General features: G+C 51.0%; 1 protein-coding gene across 9 annotated transcripts in view; it reads right to left on the reverse strand.

Moving 5' to 3' along the window:
- Positions 1-2,993: 2,993 nt before the first annotated feature.
- LSAMP (limbic system associated membrane protein) overlaps positions 2,994-22,538 on the reverse strand; it is a gene marked incomplete at its 5' end in the record, with an annotated part of 966,571 nt that continues 947,026 nt past the window's right edge. For all 9 annotated transcript variants that reach the window (XM_080577193.1, XM_080577201.1, XM_080577191.1 and 6 more), the window contains one exon: positions 2,994-9,502. In XM_080577193.1, the coding sequence (XP_080433319.1) occupies positions 9,405-9,502 (98 nt within the window). In that variant the 3' untranslated portion in view covers positions 2,994-9,404. The remainder of the gene's footprint in view (positions 9,503-22,538) is intronic.

The raw sequence follows: 22,538 nt of genomic DNA on the forward strand, positions 1-22,538 counted from the left end.
CTCCATCCCAAAAGCACAGTCCCTTTTGCTCCAAATCACAGGGACAGGCCTCACCCTTCACTGGCACTTTCTCAGCACCTCTGCAGGGTGGATGCAAATCCCAAAGGGATCATTTTACCCTGGCATAACAGGTGAATCACCCCTGGACTGACCTGATGTGCCCCCCTTTGCTACTCCCCTCCTGCCAGCCCCTGCCCAGCTCCCGCAAGGCTGGCAGCCTCTTCTGCGCCGCATCCTCCCACCCCACTGCTGCGCTGCTCGGATAAAAGGTCCCCACCCTCATAAATAATCCATGTGGGCCAAATGGCTCATGCTCGCTCGACAAAACCGTGCTCCAGGAACAGAAAGGGGAGAGAGGCGCGCTAACATGGCACCATGAGGGGACGGGTCTGCTCCCCGTGACATGCACCTCTTCCCATCCATTGTGGGCCTTCATCCCTTCGGGTGCGAGGGCACTGGGCTAAGAACCTGCAAGGGAGTGCCCTGCCATTGCCAGTGCTTCGGAGATGGTCAGGGACAGAGGCCAGAGACTTGTTAAATCAAATTGCCTGGCTGCCAAGGACAGGGTCTATTCCCTCTGGCGTGCAGGCAAAAAAATAAAAACACAACACGGAAACACAGCCTCTGTCCTCGTGCCCCAAGGCAAAGCCTCCCTGTCCTTGTTATCAGGACATCCCAGTTCCTCAGGCAGGTGTGCGGAGCTGAGCACAGCAGATCAGATTTTGGCCACCGGAGTAGGGATGACTTCCTGCTCCTGTTCGCCTGTTTTGGGTTTGTTGCAGATAGGGAGTGAAAAAGGTGGGAGGGAGGGATAACATCAGAGCAGATTCATCCTCTTGCTCTGAATAAATGTTGTCTTAGCTCCAGCAGTCTCCTGAGAGAGCGCGAGCACCGGGGGACAGGAGGGAGCGCTCTGAGGGTGCAGCCCGTGAGGGAGGGAGCGCGCGGGAGCACCGGGTTCCTTGAGAGAGAAAGTTTCATCGCCACCCAGTTAATCTCCTGAGCTCTTCATTGCAATTCTGTCTCGCTCGCTGCCTCTTGAAATGAGCTCCCATTTGTCTGTCTGGTGCTAATTTCCCCTCATTTGCCTCGTCGCAGCCATCATTAGAGGCACAAAGTGCCTCTGGTGCCTTTGTTCCCCTGCCTTCAGATGCCCCCCCTAAGTGCCACTCGGTTTTGCCAGCTCTGCTCTCGCCCCAGCTCCTGGCAGCCTGGCCTGGCACCCTTGGCGTGCCCCGGCCCTACACTGCCTGAGGACATGCAGCTGCCTGGGGCAGAGGCCATGCTACAGTGCATGGTTTCCCTGGTGGGAGAGGTAGCATGTACTGGGGTATGTTAAAAGACCTAGAAATGAGATTTACCAGTAAGGTTACGGGAATATATGCCAGGTCTAGTGCACATTTTAATTAATAGCACCCAAATTTCCAAATTCCTGTTGCTTCCATTGCGCCATTCTTGAGCCTAAATGGGAAATCAGGACTTTTGAAGAGGCAGCAGTAAATGTTCTACAAACCATACACTATTGCAGTGTTGATCACCAGAAGGCATTGTGTAGAGCTCACCGTCTCCAGTGTGTTCCCATGTTTTGACAGACGATGGCCCAGCAGCCAGGTGCTGTGTACAGATAGCTGCCTGGGAGCAAGTGGCTGCACTTCCCAGCTGTCCTGTGTATCCCATCCCTCAGCCGCTCAGAGATGCCCCCGTGCTTCTGGGACCCCTGGGTTTGGAGCTAGTGGTACGCTGTGATGTTTGTGTCCCGATTTGTAACCCAGTCTGGGGCGTCACACTGGGAGAAATCTTGTGAAAATAAATAAATAAATAAATAATCTCCATTTCATGCCCCATACACCAAAATACGGCGTCTTGAAAACAAATATACTGCCTTGGGATTCCAGCAGCTGATGGGCACGAGTCAACCTCAATAGAGCCAGCTGGTGCAAAGTTGTGGCACGTCTGATCAGGTGTTTCATCTATTGACATTTAACTCCCCATACCAGGCTCTTTGTAGAGCACGACCCAGTCTTGGCTGAAATGCAAGGTGTTTTTTTGGACTCGCATTTTCTTGTGGCCTTTGCCATTACTCTTTACCCTCATTTCCACTTGTGATTTAGCTGTGTGTGGACATAGTCCTCCAGCGAGGGGAGATGAAGAACACAGGCCCCAGAGCACCTCCTCACCTTTCCTACTCCTCTGGAAGTTTTGAGTTGCGCTAAGTGCCAAGAATTTGGGCCCTCATCTGTTGGTATGTCTGCATCACTGCTAATATTTTCCTTCCTACCTTTTCCAGTGGAGAATGGGGTACATCTGATAACCGCCGTAACAGACAGAGGCAGCTCTTTGTGGTAGTAAACGCAGCAATTAATGCTAATGAGGCTGCTGTTAGCAAGCAATACTATTGGTGCTGTGCTCATGCCTCACCAAATGCAAGGCTTCAGTTTGTTAAGCAGATGCCAGTGTTAACAGCCAAATTCTCTTCCCATGGATAAGTTAGCGTTAGTTAAATGTACCATTAAAAATAACCATTTAAAACGTTAATGAAAACAGAGATTGTGCCTGCCAGGGTTTCGCAGCCTTCCGCTGAGCCTCGGCCTCGCCGTGCCGGAGGCGTGGAGGCTTTCCCCGGCCGTGTGTGTGAAGGTGGAGCCCCGGCAGCCCCGGGAGCCCCAGAAATTTGGCTTGGCTCCCCCAGAGCCAGTGGAGCTCAGCAGGAGCCCTCACCTCCGCACCCCATGCCAATACCCCAGCCCAGGGCCCCCCAGCTCTCCCCAGCACTGGCACGCAGAAGGGCAGCAAGTTCTGGCCTCATTTTCCCCCAGACACCCAGATTTCTTCAATACATGTGTGCTCGTGGCCAGCAGGCTCACTGCACCCCAGCACCAGGCTCCCCGAGGACAGGGAGGAAAGGGGCAGGGAAACCACCGCTGGGCAGGGTCGGAGAGGAGCCAAGCAATGGTACGCAAGGAAGGGAGGGGAAATGAAGAAACGTCGCCTCCTTTTCACGTTTATTTCGTTTTTGTATTTTTTTGTATTTTTTTTTTAAGATCACAGAAGAGCAGAGCATTCATACATGTAAAGAAACAGAAACGAGATAACAGAAGTTAAATACATTGAGAAAAGAAAAAATAAAAAGCTTCTTTTTATTTACTTATTTATTTTTCATCACTGGGTTTGGCTCATTCGTTTGTTGGGTTGTTTTGTTTCCGATCAGGTTCTGTTACACACACGCTTGCGCTTGTAAAATTTCCTTTCACAGAGCTAGTTCCGAAAACAAACCAATGGCAGAAAATAAAACGGCCGTTTTCTCGTTTCGTTAAAGAGAAGTTCAGCTCATGTCTACAGTGCCGGGGAAAAATATATATAAAGATATAGATATATATATATATTTATATGTATATAACACTGTTAATGAGGAGAGTTCTAACCACCCCACCGTGTAGCAAGAAGAAGGGACTGGCCTTCGTTCTCAAGGCCTAGAGGATGAAACTCGGCTCCGGCTGGGAAAGCTGAAAGGTTTGGGGAGGTGACAGCGGCGCCTCGGGGGCAGGTTCTGGCTCTTTGCCCCTTCCTCCCTGGCCTCGCACACGTGCGTGCACACACGCCTGCTCCCGGTCTCGCCGGAGCCGCTGCCGGGAGGAAGAGGAGCAGCGTGGGTCCGGCTGCGTGCCATGGTGCGGGTGGGAGAGGAGCCTGGGGTGTGTGCGTGCATGCGTGTGGCTACACCGGGGAGCAAACGTCTTAATTTTGGGGAGCTGCTGTCCTCACCCAGCGGCACCCAGCTCCTCGTCTCCATCCACGGGCTCCACGTCATGTCCAGGAACAGCCCCATGGGCTCACGCTGCGCTGCCCGATGAGGCCTGTGGATGCGCCGTGTGCGTGCCCTGGGGGACCGGGAGGCGGGCAGAGGCTGCAGGGTGAGTGCAGGCAGGGAAGGGAGGTCCTGCCCCACCTGGGAGCTGCCCTGCTCGGATGCCACCCCTGCCCCTGCCCCAAGGGAAGGACCCTGGGTGAATTAGGAGAGCTGCTCCTCTTTCCCAGGCCTTGCTTTGGCTGCTCTCTTTGCCACACGCATCTCCCCAAGCTGCAGAGGTACAGAGGGCCTTACCAGCGCATCCTCACCAAGCCGCCCTCTGCTTTCCTGCTGCGGGGAGTGAACTGATGGGAGCCGACCACCACGCAGAGGTTTGGGGGGGATGCAGGAGCTGCCTGAACGCCGTTCTGGCAAGTTGCAAGAAGGAAAAGAGAAAGAGGCTTTAATGGCGTGACGCAGCTCTCAGTCAGCAGGAGTCATGCAGTTTAAAAAAAAAATATTTCTGGGCATTTTCTGGGCATCCCGCTGGAAAGGAAGGCGCTCTGTGACTGGTGCTGAGAGGCCACGGTCTGCCCCTTGGTCAACCTGGGAGCTCCGCGCATGGGCGATGGGGAGCACTCAGCCTTTTTGCCTGGCATCGTGTCTTGGAAATTATCATCCAGCTTCCCCATCGCTTCCCTGCCTGATGTTCTGCTCTTCTCATGGGGTGGTTTGCTTCTGGCAGCCCTAACTCAGGGAGTTTCATGTACTTGAGTCAGAGAAGCAGTGAGATTGTGCAGCATCAGAAGAGAGGGACAGAGCTGCTCACCCCGCTGGCACCCCCTCCGTGGAACCGGCTGGGTTGCTACATCGTGCCAAGCACCACGATGATGGGGGCTGCTGGTCGGTGGGCTTGGAGCAGAGGGAGCAGAGCTGTGAGAGGGTTCAGGAGGAGGAGAGCTGTTTCCCTGTGCCCGTGGACTCCCTCGTCACGGAGGAGCGAAGTGGTAAAGCACTGTACAAAGGTGGACCTGAACCATACCCGGTGGCAGGGCTGAGGGGGACCCTAAAGCAGCTCCTCGGCCTTCCCAGCTCCTCTTCCCCAGCTGCTGCTGAATCCTCAGGGCTCGCTGTTGCTCCCGAAAATCCCTTCCAGACGTGCAGCTTGCACTCAGCCTGCGGCTAAGGACGGCGACTTTGTCCGTGCTGTGGGCTTGGGCCTTCCAAATGGGGCTGCTCAGACGGGCGGCTTGGGGCACGGCCTGGGTGCCCCTGGGGCTAAGGAGGGCTGGCGGGGCTCGGCTATTCCTTGGCCAAGAGGGGGGCAGGCAGCAGTACGCGAGCGATCTGCCCGAGCGGTGGACAGTCAGTGGCGTGAGAAAGGTGTGCAGACAAAGACTAACTCTCGACACAATGCAGGTCACCAATGAAATCCTCATGAACAGCACGCTAACATGCACGGGGCGACGCAACGTCCCCGGTGGGGGAAGCGGGGAGGGGAGGGCGCACCACCGAGCGACACTCCCGCGAGCTGCGGAGCTGGAGACGAACGAAAATGAACACGAGTGCCAAGATACAGGTGTCGGCCGGGGAGCCCCACGTCGCCTTTCCCTGCAGGTCAGGGACAGGCGGCCGCTCTGCTGTCTGTCCGTCCGTCCATCCGTCTGACCGGCCGCGCGCTACAGGCACGTGGCTCGGGGCAGCCGCGCTCCCGCTGCCCAGTTCCTTTCAGAAAGACTTGCCTTCGCCCCTCTTCTCGGTCATCTGAAAAGGGTTAGAAATCTGCTAGCAAGTGTGGGGCCATATATTAACTCTAAGTCTTTGTTCCTCTGCTTGGACATTACCAGACATCTCATGTAACTCTCGGAATATTTACAAACCGGTAGAAGAAATACAACTTTTTTTTTTTTTCTCGTTTTGTTCGCTTCTTTTTATAACACTAAATGTTAAATCTCCATCGACCAAACACAATTACACTGACAAGCTCAAGGAACTGGTGTCCCGTTCCGAACTCCCGTCTCCCCAGTCCCCGACCAGCTGAGAGGCAGCGGGAGGCGAGAGCACAGCTTCTCCGCAGGGGATGGGGAAGGTGGGAACATGAACGCGGAGTGGAGGTGAGGAGGAGAAACAGCATCAGAGAAAAGGGCCTGAGACGTGAGAAATACCTTTGCAACACCTCTGCTGAAGGGCGGAGGGGGAGAAAGGGAACGGGGAGAGCGGGTGGGCTTGCATTTCCCCTGTTTGCCCGAGCTCTCATCTCGATGGGTGCATTGAGCGATCCCTGCTCGAGCTGAGGAGGAGCAGGGGGATGCACATGCAGCAGCTCATGGGGCGAGCCTGGCGAGTCCCCCAGCCCCGCTAGGAGCAGGCACGGCCAGGAGCGGGCTGCCAGCACTGCTGCAGGTGACAGACCTCCTCTGTGCTTGTGGCCTTCCTTGGGCAGGTCTGCAAGCAGCTGGCCTTAACCCTGCTTTGCAGCCACACGACCGGGTACGGGTCTGCCTGGCTCCTGCAGGCAAGACCTGAACCAAGTGTCGGGGCCGTTTCCTGCTGCTAATGGGGAGGTGGCTTCAGAAATTGAGTGTCCTGCTTTTAGCAACATACTTGCCTTTAAACCGAAAGCCTCCGTGCCTTGACAGACAAAAAAAAAATAAAAATCTAACACTGAAAAAAAATACCACACCCCCAAAACTCCTTCAAAATACCCAAAGCAACGAAGACACAAGACACAGCACACTGCCACCACCCTGGCAGGGCTCTAGGCAGTGCCTAGGGGTGACCTCACCACAGCCAACCCCCCTGTGCAGGACAAGACGCGGGACAGCCCTCACAGTGCTGGCATGGAAGAGAAGCCTCAACCTAAAGAAAACGGTGGGCTCGCTTATCATTATGAGCAGCCTGGTGCCATCAAGTCACCTGCTGATAGCAAGTCTGCGAAAGAAAACCCAGGTGAGAGCCAGACACGCTGGCGATGTGGTGGCATCCCAGTACGCTCCCAGCCCCGGCTTTTGGGAACAGCATCAGCTCACGGCTGCAGGGTCACCCCAAAGGGGATGAGGAGCCCTTGCTGCAGCAGGAAACCTGGAGCTGTGACCAAGACACCGAGTGACACAGATCTCCTGAAAGGTAACCAAATACTCAGAGGGATACGGGACATGATGGCACCAAGGCACAAATGCTCCAGGTATGACTTTGGGGCCCAGAGGAGTGTCGACTGAGCATAATTTACCACCATCCAAGCCCACAGCACATCTATAGCTAGTCTGCTATCACCCAGCCTTCAGCCTCTCATCTCTCTCTCTTATTTCCTTGCTCATCCTGGCTGTCAGCGAGGAGCCCTTGGCTGCCTGCTCAATCGCCTGCCTGTTGCTGCCCCAAACAGCTGAGCTCAGCAGGAAGGATGCGAGCACCAGCAGCATCGCAGTGCCCACTGACAGCAGCCGGAGCAGTTCCTCCTGCTTTGGGAGAGGGAACAGCATGCTTGCTGGTGCTTCAAAGCCCTGCGGTGCCGAGCATCCATAAAACATTGTCATGGGATGCTCAGTCATCTTGACTGGGCTATCTCAAGTTCCTCCCTGTGTGTCCCCAAAAGAAGAGGATACCTGATAAAACCTCCATTTTACCCCCTTGGCTGCTGTGCCACCTCCCAGCCACCAGCCAGCATCTTCTCACCCCCGACTCTCACGGCCTGATCTCTCCCTCTCCTTGCTCAGGGCTCACTGCATCTTCTCCTGCAGGCACCTCCACACACAGCTCTGCCGTGGGGAGGGTGATGGCAAGCAACAGCCCCCTGCAGCAAGCCCTTCCTACAGGAAATTGAAGAGGGAAGGGAATTGCACTGCCTACTTCTTCGCTGCACCACTTCAAGCTCCTTCTTCATAAGCCCAGGATGCTGGACTTGGCATTTGTTTTGACTCTTACATTCACAGGTCCTGGACATCTTCTGACCCAATTTTCTTCAGCTGTATAATTTTCAAGGTGAGCTTCATCACAGCAGTGGTGCAAGATACGCACGCACACACACACACACACGCATCCCCACATCACACACACTTCTTGTAACAGGGAGGACAACAACAAAAGGGGCCATCGGCGCTATTTTTGCATGAACACTGAGATGGTTAGGAATGACCACACCATGGCTTTCAGTCGAGGCATTGCTCCTACGCACACTGTACCTACAGGACAGGCTGCTCAGCAATGGCCAAGGTCTCGTCTCTCACCCCGTACCAGCCCAGCCTCTCCTCCCCAGGAGCAGGCACCTCTTTGCATGCCGTACTCATTTTTCTATGTATTTGGACAAACACACACCTGTGCATTCACTCACATGAGTGTGTGCAAGCACTGAGGTGTAGCAGGAGCTGCTATGCTGCTGCTCTAAGGCTGAGAGCCAGACAGGTGCAGGAGGGAGGGAAAAAAAGGTTAAAAAAAGATGCAGGCTGATTCTTGCAAGCGAGGTGGCCAGGAGGATGCTGGAGAAGGGCCACCACGGGAAGCTGTGCTGCAGCTGCCCCTCTCTCCTCACCCCTCTTCTCTGCCCGAGTGATCTCTCAGCATCTGGTCTCACACTTACAAGGCAGGACATTATCTACAGCGGGATGAGCGTATGTACACATGGACTGTTCCTCTTGCATGCTTAGAGAGAGCAGGAGAAAGAGAGAAAGAGGAGACAGAGCGCGAGCCACGCACACACACATGCACGCATGCACGCACACACGCAGGCATACACCGGAGAAAGAGAAAGACACTTAGTCAAATTGAGGGGGAGAGGAAGAGAATTAAAAAAAAAAAAAAAAAAGGAAATAAAAGTATGGTTTCGGTTGAATTGACACAACTTTAGTTCAGGCCAGAGCGTGATGTTGCAGGAAGGAGGGTACAGGAAGGATGGTTTTTAGCAAGGGCCCGGTGCACAGGAGCACAGGATGAGGTGAAGAGAGGAAGGGATTCTTCACGGGACACCAGTGTGCAGAGAGCTTCAGATAACTTGCTCTGTTGTGGTTTTTTTTTTCTTTTTTTTTTTTTCCTAAAATTATGAACTGCCTGAGCATTGGCTCAAAAAAATGACCAAGAGCATCCAAAAAGTTAAGTAAGTGGCTACAGACGCTGAAGCAAAGACCTCTTTCTGCAAAAGAAAGAAAGAGGAGGAAGGAAGGAAGGAAGGCAGGTGAGGGAGTATGGAAAAGAGGAAGGAGGAGAGAAAAGAAAAGGGATCTTCTGTTCGATTGGCTTTGCGGGTTTCGTTGGTGTGTTTATTTTGCAGCATCCTCCGGCGACGTGCTCCTTGCTGGTGCCCCATTCTCCCCCTCGCTTTTTGTTGCCTCCTAGACGGTCGGTGACTTGACGGCCGGCTTGTCAGAAATCGTATTAAATGTTGCTGAGTCGTCTTTGCTGTGATTTTTCCTCTCCCCCCTCTTCGCTCCTGAACACACAAAAGTTGTGAAAGAAACGGTCCTCTCCCTCTCTCCCCCTCTCTTTTTTTCTCTCTCCCCTCTCTTCGCTCTGTCTCCTGTATAACGCGTTTTGCTTTGTGTGTTGTCATCGTCGTTGTTGTCGTGTTGGTTGTTGGTTTTTTTTTTTTAATTATTATTATTATTATTATTTTTAATTCTGATTTGTATTAACATTTGCTGAGTAGGCAGAGCAGGGACGCTGCCAGCAGCCACAGTGGGACGGCCAAACTCATGGAGCCGTTGTCTACTCTCCCCGTGCCGGGTCCTGCAGGGTGCGAGAAGGGAAGAGAAAAGAGGACAAGATCACAGGTGGTACCACGACAAGGGGCTCGAGGAGGAGCACGCCACCAATGCTCTCTCCTCACACGACACCCAGCCTGCAGGAACCAGGCTGGGAGCAAGCAGGAAAGCTCAGCCCCAGCCGTGAACCCCGTGGTGCCGCTCACACCTCCGCGGTGCGTCCCCCCTGCCCTCGGTGACCCATCCTAGTGCCCACAGGGGCTGGTGCATTGCCACAGTCCCAAAATGTGGCACCTGCAGGGCAAAATTAGGATTTTTTGTTAAGGGAAGGAAATGAACCTGCACATGTGTGTGTGCGCACGCGGGTCTGTCGGAGGGGGCAGGGAGGAGCGCTGTGCCGCAGCAACAAATAACACAGGCTCGCTCCAGGAATATTAAGCGCTAACGCTCCTGACATCTCATCCATCCTCTCATCGACGGGTTTCCTCTTCTGGATGGCTTTAAAGGCAGTGGTGCTGTTTTAAATTCACCCCGCAATACCAAGCGTTGGCAGTCTCTCCTCTGTAATGGGCAGGGAGGTGTACATGGCTGCAGTTTCATAAATGCTTGTCGTTATTTACACGTGGGGGGTATATCTGTGCATGTAGATGCAGTGTTTTATAGGACAAGATACTGAAGTGTGGAGATAGATATGGGTCTATTTGTTGGAACTAATCCTACTGTGAAGGAAGACATGCTTACCAGCAAAAAGAGCCATTTCTAATGGGTGTGTGTGAGGAAAAAAAAGAGAAAAACAAACAAACCACCCGTTTGTGAGATCCTGATGGTAGCAAAATGCAATTGCTCCATCTCACAGCCTGCAGTTTGCCTGACGAAGAGCCCCTCTCTGCTGGTGGAGCCCAGGTGCCCAGCAGCACAGTCGCTATTAAAGTTTCGCTGGTGACATAAAAGCATCCCTCAAATTCTGTACTATTTTCATTTGTCATATTTTTTTTTTCTTAATGTAGCCTTTCACTTACTAGATCATCTGTTTTGTGTGGAAAATTTGTATTCCAACTGTGGCTTTTTTTTTCAGTTATTCCCTGCTCATTTTCTGACTCATCACAGAAATCCTACAACATTATTTTCCCTCCCTGAACACATGAATGAGTTCAAGTTCAGTTGCTGCACTTACCTGAACCTGTGTGTCAGAGACAGTATCTTTCATGGTCAACTAACTGGGGGGAACAAGTGTTTGGGACCATGCGTGTCACATTTTGTCAGGGAAGAAGTCACAAACATGACTCCTCTGGCCCAGCAAATAATCAAGAGCCCACCAGGCAAGGTGCGTTGTCCGCAAAACATTTCCAGCCATTACATTTTTTACCATGCAGTTAAAATACTATTTGTCTAACACACACATACACATGTAATACATGGCCACCTGCTCCTTCCTTGCCATTTTCCTAGGGTTCATATGGGATTAGAGCAAAGAGATGAGCCTATGGAGGCACCTGGCATGGCAGAAGCAGAGGTATGTTAGACCTTGCCTGGGTACTGCTGCTCCAACAGGTGTAAGTGCTTGGCTTTGGGGTTTGTGTGTGTGTGGGCATGGTTAGGCATGGCATGGTATGATATGGTGCGGTATGGTACGGCGTGGTAGAAGAGATGAGCGGCTGCAATATGCAGGAATAAGGGAGGACACATGCAGCACGGTGTGATGACGGTCACACCAGCTTCTGCCCTGCTCGAGCTCGAGTGAGCAAGCTTGTAGACATCTGATGACCCAAGACTCCCATCTCCATGACTGAAAAATGATCATAGCTCTAGGTACCTCCTCACACTTCTCCATGGAGCTTTCTCTGTGCCACTGCAGCACACACAAATTCAGCCTGGCGGCTGCGTGTGATCCCCGTGCCTTGCAGCAGAGCCAGGTAAAGGCCACACCAGGTGCACTGCATTTACCTCCACACGTGCTGTGAAAGCGTGGGACGGTTCCAGCCCGATCACAGACCAAAGCCTTGAAAACTCAATGAATTCAGGCATCGAGGGCACCGGTTATGGCCAACGCTCACGCCGCGGTCTCCGCCGCCCCCTGGCGAGCATCCCCGGCAGCAAAGTGTCCCCTTCCCCAGGGGGCGGACGGGGGGGCTCTGGCAAACGAATGGTGCCTTCTCCGCTGTCCCCCCAGTTTGGTAACCTTGAGCCGGTGTCCTGAGAGTTTGCTCTGCCAGCTAATCTCCGGGGCTAACCACTCCCCGCAATTTGGCTGCACTGCCAAGTTCATGGCCGTGCAATGGCGAAGGGGGTTTTCTTCCACCGTAGCCAGGGAAAAGAATTGGGTTGCTGCTGCTGCTGCTGAGCTCATACGCATATCTGGCACCATTTCACAAGTAAACCCTTGAGGGACCCCAGACTCCAAGCGGCTGGCCGTGTCGGACCGCATTAATCAAACCAGGAAGGCACAGGCTGAAAACTGGCAAGGGCAAAGCGATCACGCCTCCCTTCCGTGCTGCAGCTGGCAAGGGGTGCAGATGCAGGTGGACCACGGCCGGGAAGACTAACCACAGCCAGCCTTGGTCATCTGCGCTGGTGCCACAGCACGAGGCAGCCGATTTACACAGCTCCCCCTGGGCTGAAGGGGACCATGTGCACTGTCCTACGTCTCTCCCACGGCAGAGTAGCCCGAGCTATGTCCATAAATTTAGCTAGGGGGAGGATGGAGCTGTGCCACCATGCCCTTGCTACTCTTGCCCACCTGCAGGTGATGCTGGACCCACACCAGCCTCACACAAAGAAGCCCCAGGGGTCCTTTCCACACACTGCTGGGAGAACACCTTCACATTTTCGAATCACGGTGTGGAAGAGCAAGTGAGGCCCCAGTGATTTTTTTTTCCCCCGCTGCAGGCAAACCCTTCCCCGCAGCAGAAAGCTGACAGTGGCTGCACGCTCTGGCACAAAGCATGCTGCTTAGGCGGCGCTGCCAGAGCTTTATCAGCCTCGCACGCCAAGCCGGTGGCACCTGCTGTTATTAAGGGTGCCTGACCTTTCCCACTGTAAGGCCCCGCTTGCTTATCGCTTCGCAGGCATTAATGGGGCGGGAGGAATGTTCCCACGCTGGGTGTTTGCCTCAGGCTGGATTTATTTTGTTCTTTAGTGGAAGGGCAGCAGCCTAAACACTTGTGCTGCTTCTGGGGGCAAGGCTTGAGAAAGAAAAATATTTTTTAATTACCAAAAAAAAAAAAAAAGGAAAAAAAAAAGAAAGCAAGCTTGTGGCTGCCCCTCAGAACATTTTTCTGCTCTGACACTGGCTCAGAGCCTTGCACCACTGCAGGGATTTAGTCTTTCAGCACAAGGTAAACAGCTACACCAAATGATCTGCCCCATACACATAGGTGTGTGTATGCTGCATCGCACCATATGGCTGAAATGCTCCTACTGCCATAAAGGGTGCAGGAAAAGAGGGGGCAGGCAGGGTGGTGGGACTTGGATGAGAAGGCGGAGGGAGGAGGAAAAGCAGGGTGCTTCTCAGGTTCACTGCAAACCCCAGTGAGACTGCAAAGCCTATTCCTCAAAACCAGCTCACCTGTTCCTCAAAACCAGCTCACCTGTTCCTCAAAACCAGCCTGCCAAAAGGAGCCCACTGCAAGAGACCAGCTCTATGGGGTCAGGCCAAGGGTCTCATCCAACCTTCAGTCCCGGCCCCTGCAGCTGGGGGCCAACTCAACACTCCTTAAGAGCTTGATTTTCACAGTATCACTGAACGGCTCAGGTTGGAAGGGACCTTACAGACCATCCAATTCCAACCCCCTGCCACAGGCAGGGACACCTCCCACCAGACCAGGCTGCCCAAAGCCCCATCCAGCCTGGCCTTGAGTACCTCCAGGGATGGGGCATCCACGACATGGAAGAACATTTTTTTTCTTCCTTGAAATTCTGGCCTACCCGAAGACTTCTGTATCCACAGTCTCCCTCAATATATTTTTTATTTTTATTTTTTAATTTTTTCGGCTGTTCACCTGTGCCCCGGCTTGGCTGGAGGAGCAGGGGGAGCTGCAGCAGGGGCAGGCGTTCCCGTCTGTGCCCTGAGCACTGCTGGAGGCTGCAGCCGCACGCCTCCTTCCCACCAGGTGGCAGCCGAAGGCAGAGAATAAAAAATAAAGAGGAAAAAATAAATAAATAAATAAATAAATAAAAACGGGAAAAAAATAATAAAACTACCCACCATCTCAGGGCTCACTTGAACCCCGCAGAAGCCTCCCCTGCAAGGTGTCTGGCCGGGCAGGGATGCTGCGCTGCCAGGGACTCCCATAGATGCTGCTGCTGCCTGTTTTGGATGGGACAAGGCCAGCACCGGGAGCAAAACTGGGGATCTTAGGGCACTTGCCCCCTGTTAGAGTCGGTCAGTCTGTCTAGGTGGCTAGCCAGAGGCCCTGGCTTCCTCCTCTGCAGTGGCAGACAGACCGTAAGTCGGCTCCAGCCTGTTTACAGATCTGCACAGCAGCATCCTTCCTGGCTGCATGGTGTCTGCAAGGGAATAACACTGGCTGGCATTAAAACACAGGGCTAGTGGCTAGGGACACCTGGGGGAAAACCCTGGGGTCCTGCACAGACAGACCTGCTGGCAAAAAAACCCTGGGGCCTAAAGGAGGGGTGCCAGCTCTGCATGCTCTGAGCACAACGTGGTTATGTTTATGTGGCGTGCAATCTGCCCCCCACTGGTCTGCACCTTCCCACAGCCACTATGCAGCAGTGTCCTTGCTACAACAGCTTCAGGTGGCAGTTCTGAACTGCTGGGTTGGTTGTCCCTGTCAAAAGGAAGACGTCTATCCACTGTAGTTGCAAGAAACCAAGGTTGCATGGGTAAAGCTAACCCACTCTACTTCCTCCCCACGGAAAATGCCTGCTTCTGCATGCTCACTGCCTTCAGCTCCCTTTTGCAAGACTGATACCACCTCTGATGGCACCTATAAGATGTACAGAACTGTAGCCCTGGAGGCTGACCTGCTGTGCTTAGTAACCCTTGCTGAACAGACAAACCAGATGAGACCAGTAAGCAAATCCACAAGCCCGCTTGGCTGCACAGAGGTATGCCTCCAAATGCTGTAAGCACCATGATGACTGCCAGCAGAAATTGGAACTACGACTTTCAAGCTTCCCAACACAGACCTTTAAAAGGGTTTTTTGAGATGCAAGCAAGGAGTAGATATATTCTTGGTCCATATGGAGAGGGGAAAAAAAAAAATCACCCACCCATCTACATGTTTCACACCTGCACTCACCAATGCGGAATTTCCCACTGGCTCCCAGCTTTTATCACCTGAGTAAAACGAAGTGGAGATAGGAAAAGAGACAGCAGATGCCTGGGTTTTCTCTTATTTACATTATCAAGACTCTAGGGCTTGGTAAGTCTGTTGGTGCTCATGGTCAAGAGCCCAGAGAGAAGTTTCAAAAGGCACCAGAAAGCTACAGGCTCTTCACTTGCTTTGGTGAATCTGCCCCTGGGATCCTCTCAAAGAATGTGAGATAAAACCCAGTGTAAGAGGACAGTCGGACCCCATGAGCTTCTAGCTGAAGGTTAGGCCACGGGGGAGGCAGGAGACAGGCTAGAAAGACTTCTCTGTGATGGGAAGGAAGGGAGTGATGGCAAAGCAAGTGGAGCTGGCCTGACATTTTTCAAACTGCTCTTCATCCTCAGTGGCTCCGTGCTCCGTGCTGGTGACAGGTTAACTTTGCTTACAGCAAAGGTTGGAGTCTTGCGTCTTGAGCAAAGAGGACCAAAAATGAGGGAGGAATGAAAATATCCTCTAAGGGATGTTTGGCCTCTAAGGTCAAAGGGGAAGTGGATATGCACCATGTAGGTGTCTCCATGGCACCTCACTCCCTGGTTCCTGGAGGGGTCTTAGGTTTTACACTTGCGAGCTCCCCTGGAAGAAGTCATTTTTCCAGTCTGTTGACTCTTGCTAGGGCTTCAGAAGATGAAATCTTTATTATCATGAAGGCTTAAAAGGGACGAATACTGTTAATTCCATTTTCAAGGTCATACTTTGAAAGTTATTAATTTCTTTCTTCCAAGGCTTTGCACTCTACTCTGAGGCTTTAGGGATTAGCAGTTTCTACTTACTAGGGTTCATCTGGGGCTTCTTCCTTACTAGTTTCCTGTCCATCCCCCCTGCTTTGAGGAGAAGACATGCTTTTTCACTCCCTGTTCTCAATGTTGAAACTGTTTTGTTTGTTACTTGCTTGTGGCCCATTCTCACTACCAGTTAGTATCTGTGGGGTTCTTCTCCTGTAATTAAAATTTGACTGTAACGGCACTGGCAATAGATTGGCTTTTCTAGAGGCAGAAGTACCACTGTGTAAACTACGGAGGATGCCCTGCAGCAACTCTCCAACAAGATTAAGGCAATGTCTCTGGTGTCTATCAATCTTAGCACACTGTTTAATGTATTTCAGAATTTGCTCATGGGTTTTTTTAGCACTGAACACTTCTTCCCCATGTTTTGGAGCTCATTCATGGTGCACTAAGTACTAATCTATCATACCTCGTGTCACAGTGAAGATTCATTCTGCAATGCAGCTCACCCATCCTTCTCCGAGGTCTGAAGACTATCCCTGAAATCATATTTCTCAGTGTCGCTCTGAGAAGGCTGTGCTTTTCAAAAGATGGCTGCTTACACCATTTATCCTGGAGCTGGTATGTAGTACTGCTAGTCTGGAATTGAGCTATTATCATGATCAGTGAGGCTGGTGGTGGCCAGAAGACCACCTACGTTTCAAGGTTACACATATTTTTCATTACTAGATCTATCCTAAAGGCATCAGAAAGTTCCACAGTTCTCTCACGGCTAAGAAATGTCTCCCACCCTTTCCATTCTCCTAGTAGTTGGAGGATATATATGTATATATATATATAAAAAATAAATATATATAATAATAAATATATGTATATATATATAAACATCTTGCAAACTACTGATACAAAATCAGTTACTCACAACTCCCTTGTCTTCAAACCATTCATTGAAGACTTTCATCCTACAAGCAAAGCATCCAAAAAATACGTAACACAGAGTTTTTTTGGGGTCATCACAGGGAAGATCTAAGCTTTTTCTGCTTTTCATTTTTCTAAGATAGAAAAAAAAAAACCTCCTCTACTCACATCTCAAGCACATGTGTAAGACATAGCAGACCGGCTGTGGCAACAGTTTGGCTTCTCATTAAGGAACAAAGAGCACAGCTCCCCTCACCCAGAGCATACACAGCCCTAGGAAGCAGGCTTGCTAATGGGAAACTCTGGAACCTCTTGAAAAATTAATATTTTCATCAGCTTTGTGCGTGTCTGTTTACCTACTTAATCCTTGCTACAGTTTTCCACACGCTTTGCTGGGTATTTGGCATGGGAAAGATTTGAGTGGCTGTGAACAGAAATGAAGAGGGAGGGACACGCTGAGGGGTGCCTGGTAAGGAGATCGAAGCAGAAGGTGAACTAGATTGGGCTGGAGAGTGACCAGCATGCTAGACATTACTCTGGTACTGTAATCCAGTTGTATCACTGCCTCGGCCCTTCCTTTCCGTCTCTAGTGCCTGCAGCATGGTGCCCCCTGACCTGTCCTTGAGGTCTTCTTAAGGCCATCACTCCTCCCTGTGGACTCCCTTGCACCACCACCCTTAGCAGAAACGGCCCCTGTGGGGTGAGAAGGCCCCCTGGGCCCCCTCCCTCCTGGTGCAGGTGTGGAACAAGCTGGAATGAGGTTTTAGCTAGCTTTTGTCAAGGGCTGCTTCTGAACAAGAAATACGGGGCCCAGATCATGGGAACACCATAAAGGAGACCGCACACTTCTCTGGGCTTTCAGAAAACCACAGATCTCACGAGAGTCAAGCCAGGCCCACGGGTTGGTGCACATCTCTAAAGCACGTGGTCTACACGAATACTTCTTTGTGCCCTCTGTAGTTCTCATCAAAATATGGATGTGTGTACAGGTGTGAAGTTGCATGACTCCTGCTCACTTCACAGTGCAAGCAGGGCTTTCATGCTGGCTTCCTGGCCCAGTCACGGGTAATGCTGGAGCAGAAAGGGCTTCCACTGCCCGTTCCCAGGCCAGTAACACAAGAAGGAAAGTCACTGCAGCTTACAGACAGCTGAGCTGGCCTACGTCTGGGTGACTTGGGAGCAAAGGAAAAGATGCCTGCAGCCACTCTGTCCATCCTCCAGATGTTCTGGGGTGCATAAAAACTGCTCAGCGAAGGTGGGATGTGCCTCTGAGCATGGGGTGTGTGTGCAGTGCATAAAGTGATCTGGCTCAGGAGTGTACTGGTCCACCAGCAAGCATGCGTGTCTGTAACACCTACCGTACAGGCAGCCTGGCTGGACCTCACTGAAGCCGTGCTGGTCACAGCACATCCTCCTCTGTGGCCTGACCCCTTGTGTCCTTGCTCCTGTCCATGCATCCATTTCCCAAATTGCAAAGGGACATGCAGGTGATGTTGGGGAAGGGCCAGCGCACTTCTCCTTCGCTTGCCTTGCCACTAGGCTTCTCCCTTTTGCAGGGATGCTCTGCTGACAGACCTGCTCGGCCACAGCAGGGCAGGCCTGCCAGGAGAGCTCTGCTTTTTCTGCAAGCCTGATTTCTTTGGAATGGTTGTTTTTTTTTTTTTTTTCCCCTGTGCACCCCCCTCCCTCCCAAATCCCCCACCTCCCTTCTCCCGGTTGTTTTTGTTTTTAGAGAGAGCGCTTAGACAGCTGTATTAATCATGCAAGCCCAGCCATGTGTAATGTGCTTTATCAACAGCAGAGCAGACACTGAATGGCAACTGGTTCACAAGCAGGCCCAGTGCAGTGCCTGAGCCGGGAAGATAAACCCGCTGCTTCCCAAACCGACTTACCGTCATGGGTTAGTGAATGGAGAGGCTGTTCACTTGGGACAATAACCAGAGGGGAGGTCAATTTGTTAGGCAAATTCTTAAGTGGTGTATAGTCAAAATGGGAGCAGGGGGAGAGGAGGAGGAGGAAGGTGGGAATTGCTCTTTGGCCGTTTTCTCTTAGGGGTGCGAGGAAATTTTGAGTGTGCTTGAGGATTAAATCAAGACAACAATGGCTGTTCTTCATCCTCCTTGCTGCCCTCCACACTTGTGTCCCCGTCAGCCCAGCTGGCAGCTTACCACAGGAGGGTAGGAGAGGGAGAGGGAAGAGCGAGCATTTTGGTACACTTTCTGTGCAGTGGGTATAGGTCGGTCTCCTAATCTCTAAGGAGGAAGGTTCATCTGACAGCTTCCAAAACCCACCTAACATATGGATGGTATCAGGTATGAGTGTCCTCCAGGCAGGGGACATCTGGCCCAGGAGGGTCGTGGTCTGCCCGAGCCCTGCTCTGCAGGGCAATCTCTCCGTGCTACAGCTCCGATGCTATCCATTGGTGTCCCTGCTGCACAACTGATTTTCCAAGGCAGGTGCTTTTCCATGGGCTCTGTGTTTTCTCCCGCAGTGGTTTCACCCAACCTCCACTCTCCCAGCTGACTGCTGAGCCCTGACCTCTGTTTGGCAGGGCTGTTCTGCAGGCGTGCAAAGCTGCACCTGTGACTAACCAGACCTTGAAATGCCTTCGCTACCCCAGTGCAAGGGCCCAGCCCTGAGGAGCATCTTCTGGGACTTGCAGTCTCAGTTCCTACCCTTTGCTTCTGCTCTTCCTCCCTCACTGGATTCTCCACAGCATTACTACCGGAAAGGGTTATGCAAATATATGCAATCCAGGGCTCATTCTGGAATAAATCAATCTAAATTAAAATTAATGAACAAAAAGTACAGAAACAGATCAAGCAATAAAGCCATTTCTCTCTCTCTCTCCCTTGTGTCTTTTTTTTTTCCCCTTTAAAAAAAGCTGGTTTCTTTTCTTTACACTTTTTGGGAAGGAATTAGAATGTTTTCTAATTTTTTAAACAGTCTCAGCAAACAGAAACTGTCTGTTGCTATCCAGAAAGCTCACCAAATAATGCTAGTAGCTGTAGTAGCAGAAATAATTCTTGGCATTTCTCTTTCCCCTAAGATAATTGTTTCCCACTCCGTACTTATGATCCATTTTGGAGCACACTATCATCACCTCTGACTTTTATTCACTTTTAACCACATGGTCAAAATAAGACGTAATGACACTGCTTGCCTGGTACCTATGAAATATCAAGAAAAAAATCAATATGATGTTGGCCGCCTGCCTTTGCCCTGTCTTGTTCTTTCTGTTCCCTTGGCCTGAAGCCCCAGCAGGCTTGGCACCCACTGCAATTGCAGCCTACTGACCTGGCAGGGATGAACACTGACCTTGAGTGCTGAAAGAAACTTGGCTTGCCTGATCCACCCTGCAGAGCCATCCCCTTCTGCAATGGAGAATGAGCTTTTGGGAAAATCTGGCTGGATACCACCGCCAGGGAGCAAGGTGAACCTTGAGTTGAGCTTGATCTCCAGGGTCATGGGCGTTACCAGGTGCTGATGCCCTCCTAAGCTTGGTCCCTACAACCAGCATTTTTGTCTGCTGGTAATTTCTATGTCAGGATCACCATAGGACAAGATTGGCTATTTTAGCCTGTTTATGCTATGTTTTCCCCAGCCCTACCAACAAGTATGATTCAAAGGCTCCAAAGGCTTGGGTTTTCACTGACCATTTCTTGGAAACCATCTGAGAAAGAAGTTCTGGCTTCAGTGAAGAAGACTTGAGAGACGGATGAGTTCTTTAACCAGCCACATCGTACTGGAAGGACTGGTTTTTGTGGACTGCTCCCATATCGCTACCTAAGCAGCAACCCCCCTGCAAATCATGTGTTAACCCTTTACAATCTGTACTTTCTCATGTATTCCCCCATGCTTCTCCCCATAGCTTCAAAAATGTTCAGACTTTCAACCTTTTGCCAAAACAAGGAGACCCAGCTCACAGGACAGCTGCCTGCTTAGCTTTGTTTGGGCAATGGAGGAAGTGACAGGGGAGCAGCCACGGGTGGAGTTCAATGCAATGGATGAACTCTTCTTTCCTCCATAGCTAGGACCTCCACGGGGATGGAGGAGAACTGAGAGGGTATTCCAAAGAAAGGTGCTCTATGTTTCCCACTCTGGTCATCAGACACAAATGAACATCTCTTTTCTCCCTTCCCCCAGCTCCCACCCACTCGATGAAGGCATTAGTGACAGCACAAGCTACACGGGCTACAGCTAAATGGAGACTAGCTACGAGCTACAGTCGTACAGGGTCATTCTCCGATCAGTGCGTGTTTTGGCAGAAACACAGGACTGCTCATTCTCCTTTTCCCTTCCCCTCCGCCAGTTATTTACACACTATTACTGTAAATCTGTGTTGATGACCATGACTGGATTGTGCCACCCTCTTGGCAACAAGGCATCCCCCTGTGGAGCTCTTGGGGTTCGAGCTAACCATGCTGAGAAAGTTCCTGGTTAATCTGTGGTAAGCCCTCATCGCAAAACTCCCAAGAGGAAGACTTACAGGTTTTGAAGCCTGTCAGGCTGGGTAAGTCATTCTGATGTGGACACTAAGGGCTAATCATAGAGGAGTGAGTCTACGTGCAAAGGGCTGAGGGCAAAGGGACAAAGGAGGAGGACAGAGATGGAACCAGTGGCATACTAGTGACAGACGCTTTCGAGGTGCAACAGAGATCCCATTTGCCGTGGTGTTGGCAGGTGTGGTGGGGAATGAGCAAATTCTCCTTCCAGAAGAAAACCCCTTAGAAAATCACTTGATGATACACTAAGGCCAGCTAGGTGTTCTGACATCCCATTACAATGTGGTTACCACGTGGACAGGAAAATGTGATGAGGTGACATCATCCTGGAAGACTTTTCAGGGCAAGTTCCCTGCTGGAGAATCAGGAGAGATGGAACATTTACCAGGGACAAATCAGCTGAGAGCTGAATCAGCTAGGCTCCACCAGCCTTCTAGGATACAGCCTCATCAAATTCAAGTCCCATGTGTTCAGCTGAATGGGCTTCTTCCGAGTCCCTAGCCTGCCTGAAAACAAGATGTTTTCACAGCAGCTAGCTGATGATAGCAATGCTTAGCATGAGCACAGTGCTCTTCATCTCAAGACACCTTCCTTTTAAAATTAATGCTCAAAGCCCTACAGGGCAGGGAAGTGTTACCAAGGCTTAAGAGAAATGGAAATTGAGGGAGAAGAGGCTGCGATTGTGGTCACTGAGGAAGGGCTTGTTTGAGAGCTGAGGACTGCATCTCAGAATATAAACCCATAGGGAGAAAAAGGTCAGACAAGAAGCTTTTATGCCTAAGGTTCCTTTGAAAGTGAACAGCAAAGTAAAAGCAAATGTTGAGATAAATCAGTATCTGTGCTGAAGGCCCACATTAAAGAAGCTGGTAGGGGCTTTCAGATACCAAATGAGGTCCAGAGTATTTAAATTCTACTTTCCCCCTCTGCAAAATCCTCTTAGCATGTCCTGGGTCACAGGAGATATCCCAGCATTTGGCATCACAAACTCCTGAAGATGCCTCACAGAAGTGATGTCACACCAGGATGTCCTTCAAGATGATCTCAGGAGAACAGGGAGCAGCAAAAAGAAAAAAATAAAAACTTCAAAGGCAGAGTGGAAAGTGTTTTAAAGGATTGACAAAAGCTTTGCAGGATGGCCTTGGCAGCTTGATTAGGAGGGGCATTTGGTATGGAAATCTGGGCCTTGCTCACTTGCAGTTTTTGCTTTATCATTTACCTTAATGGACTACTAATTCAAAGCCAGCTGTAAACAGGGCTGGCTCCGAAAAGAATTAACAGTGCCTGCTTGTGGAATTTAAGGATATATAATAAAAATAATCATAAAAAGAAAGAGCCCTGGGTTTTCCATCAGACAAAAATATTTGTCATTGAAAGTTCTGCTTAAAAAAGAACAAGCAAAATTGGAAAACTCCTCAAAACCTTACATCCCAAACAGCCTCAGCAACTTTAATTTCATATCCAGGCACACGTTTCATTTGCAATACATACGATAATGGTGTTTAATTGGATTTATTTTGCCACACTAGGTTCCCAACGGCCTACTTTACTCCTTTCTTCAGCTCCTTGAATGTTATTTACAAATC

Source organism: Anser brachyrhynchus (genome assembly GCF_964034855.1).
Source record: "Anser brachyrhynchus genome assembly, chromosome: 1".
Lineage (NCBI taxonomy): Eukaryota > Metazoa > Chordata > Aves > Anseriformes > Anatidae > Anser > Anser brachyrhynchus.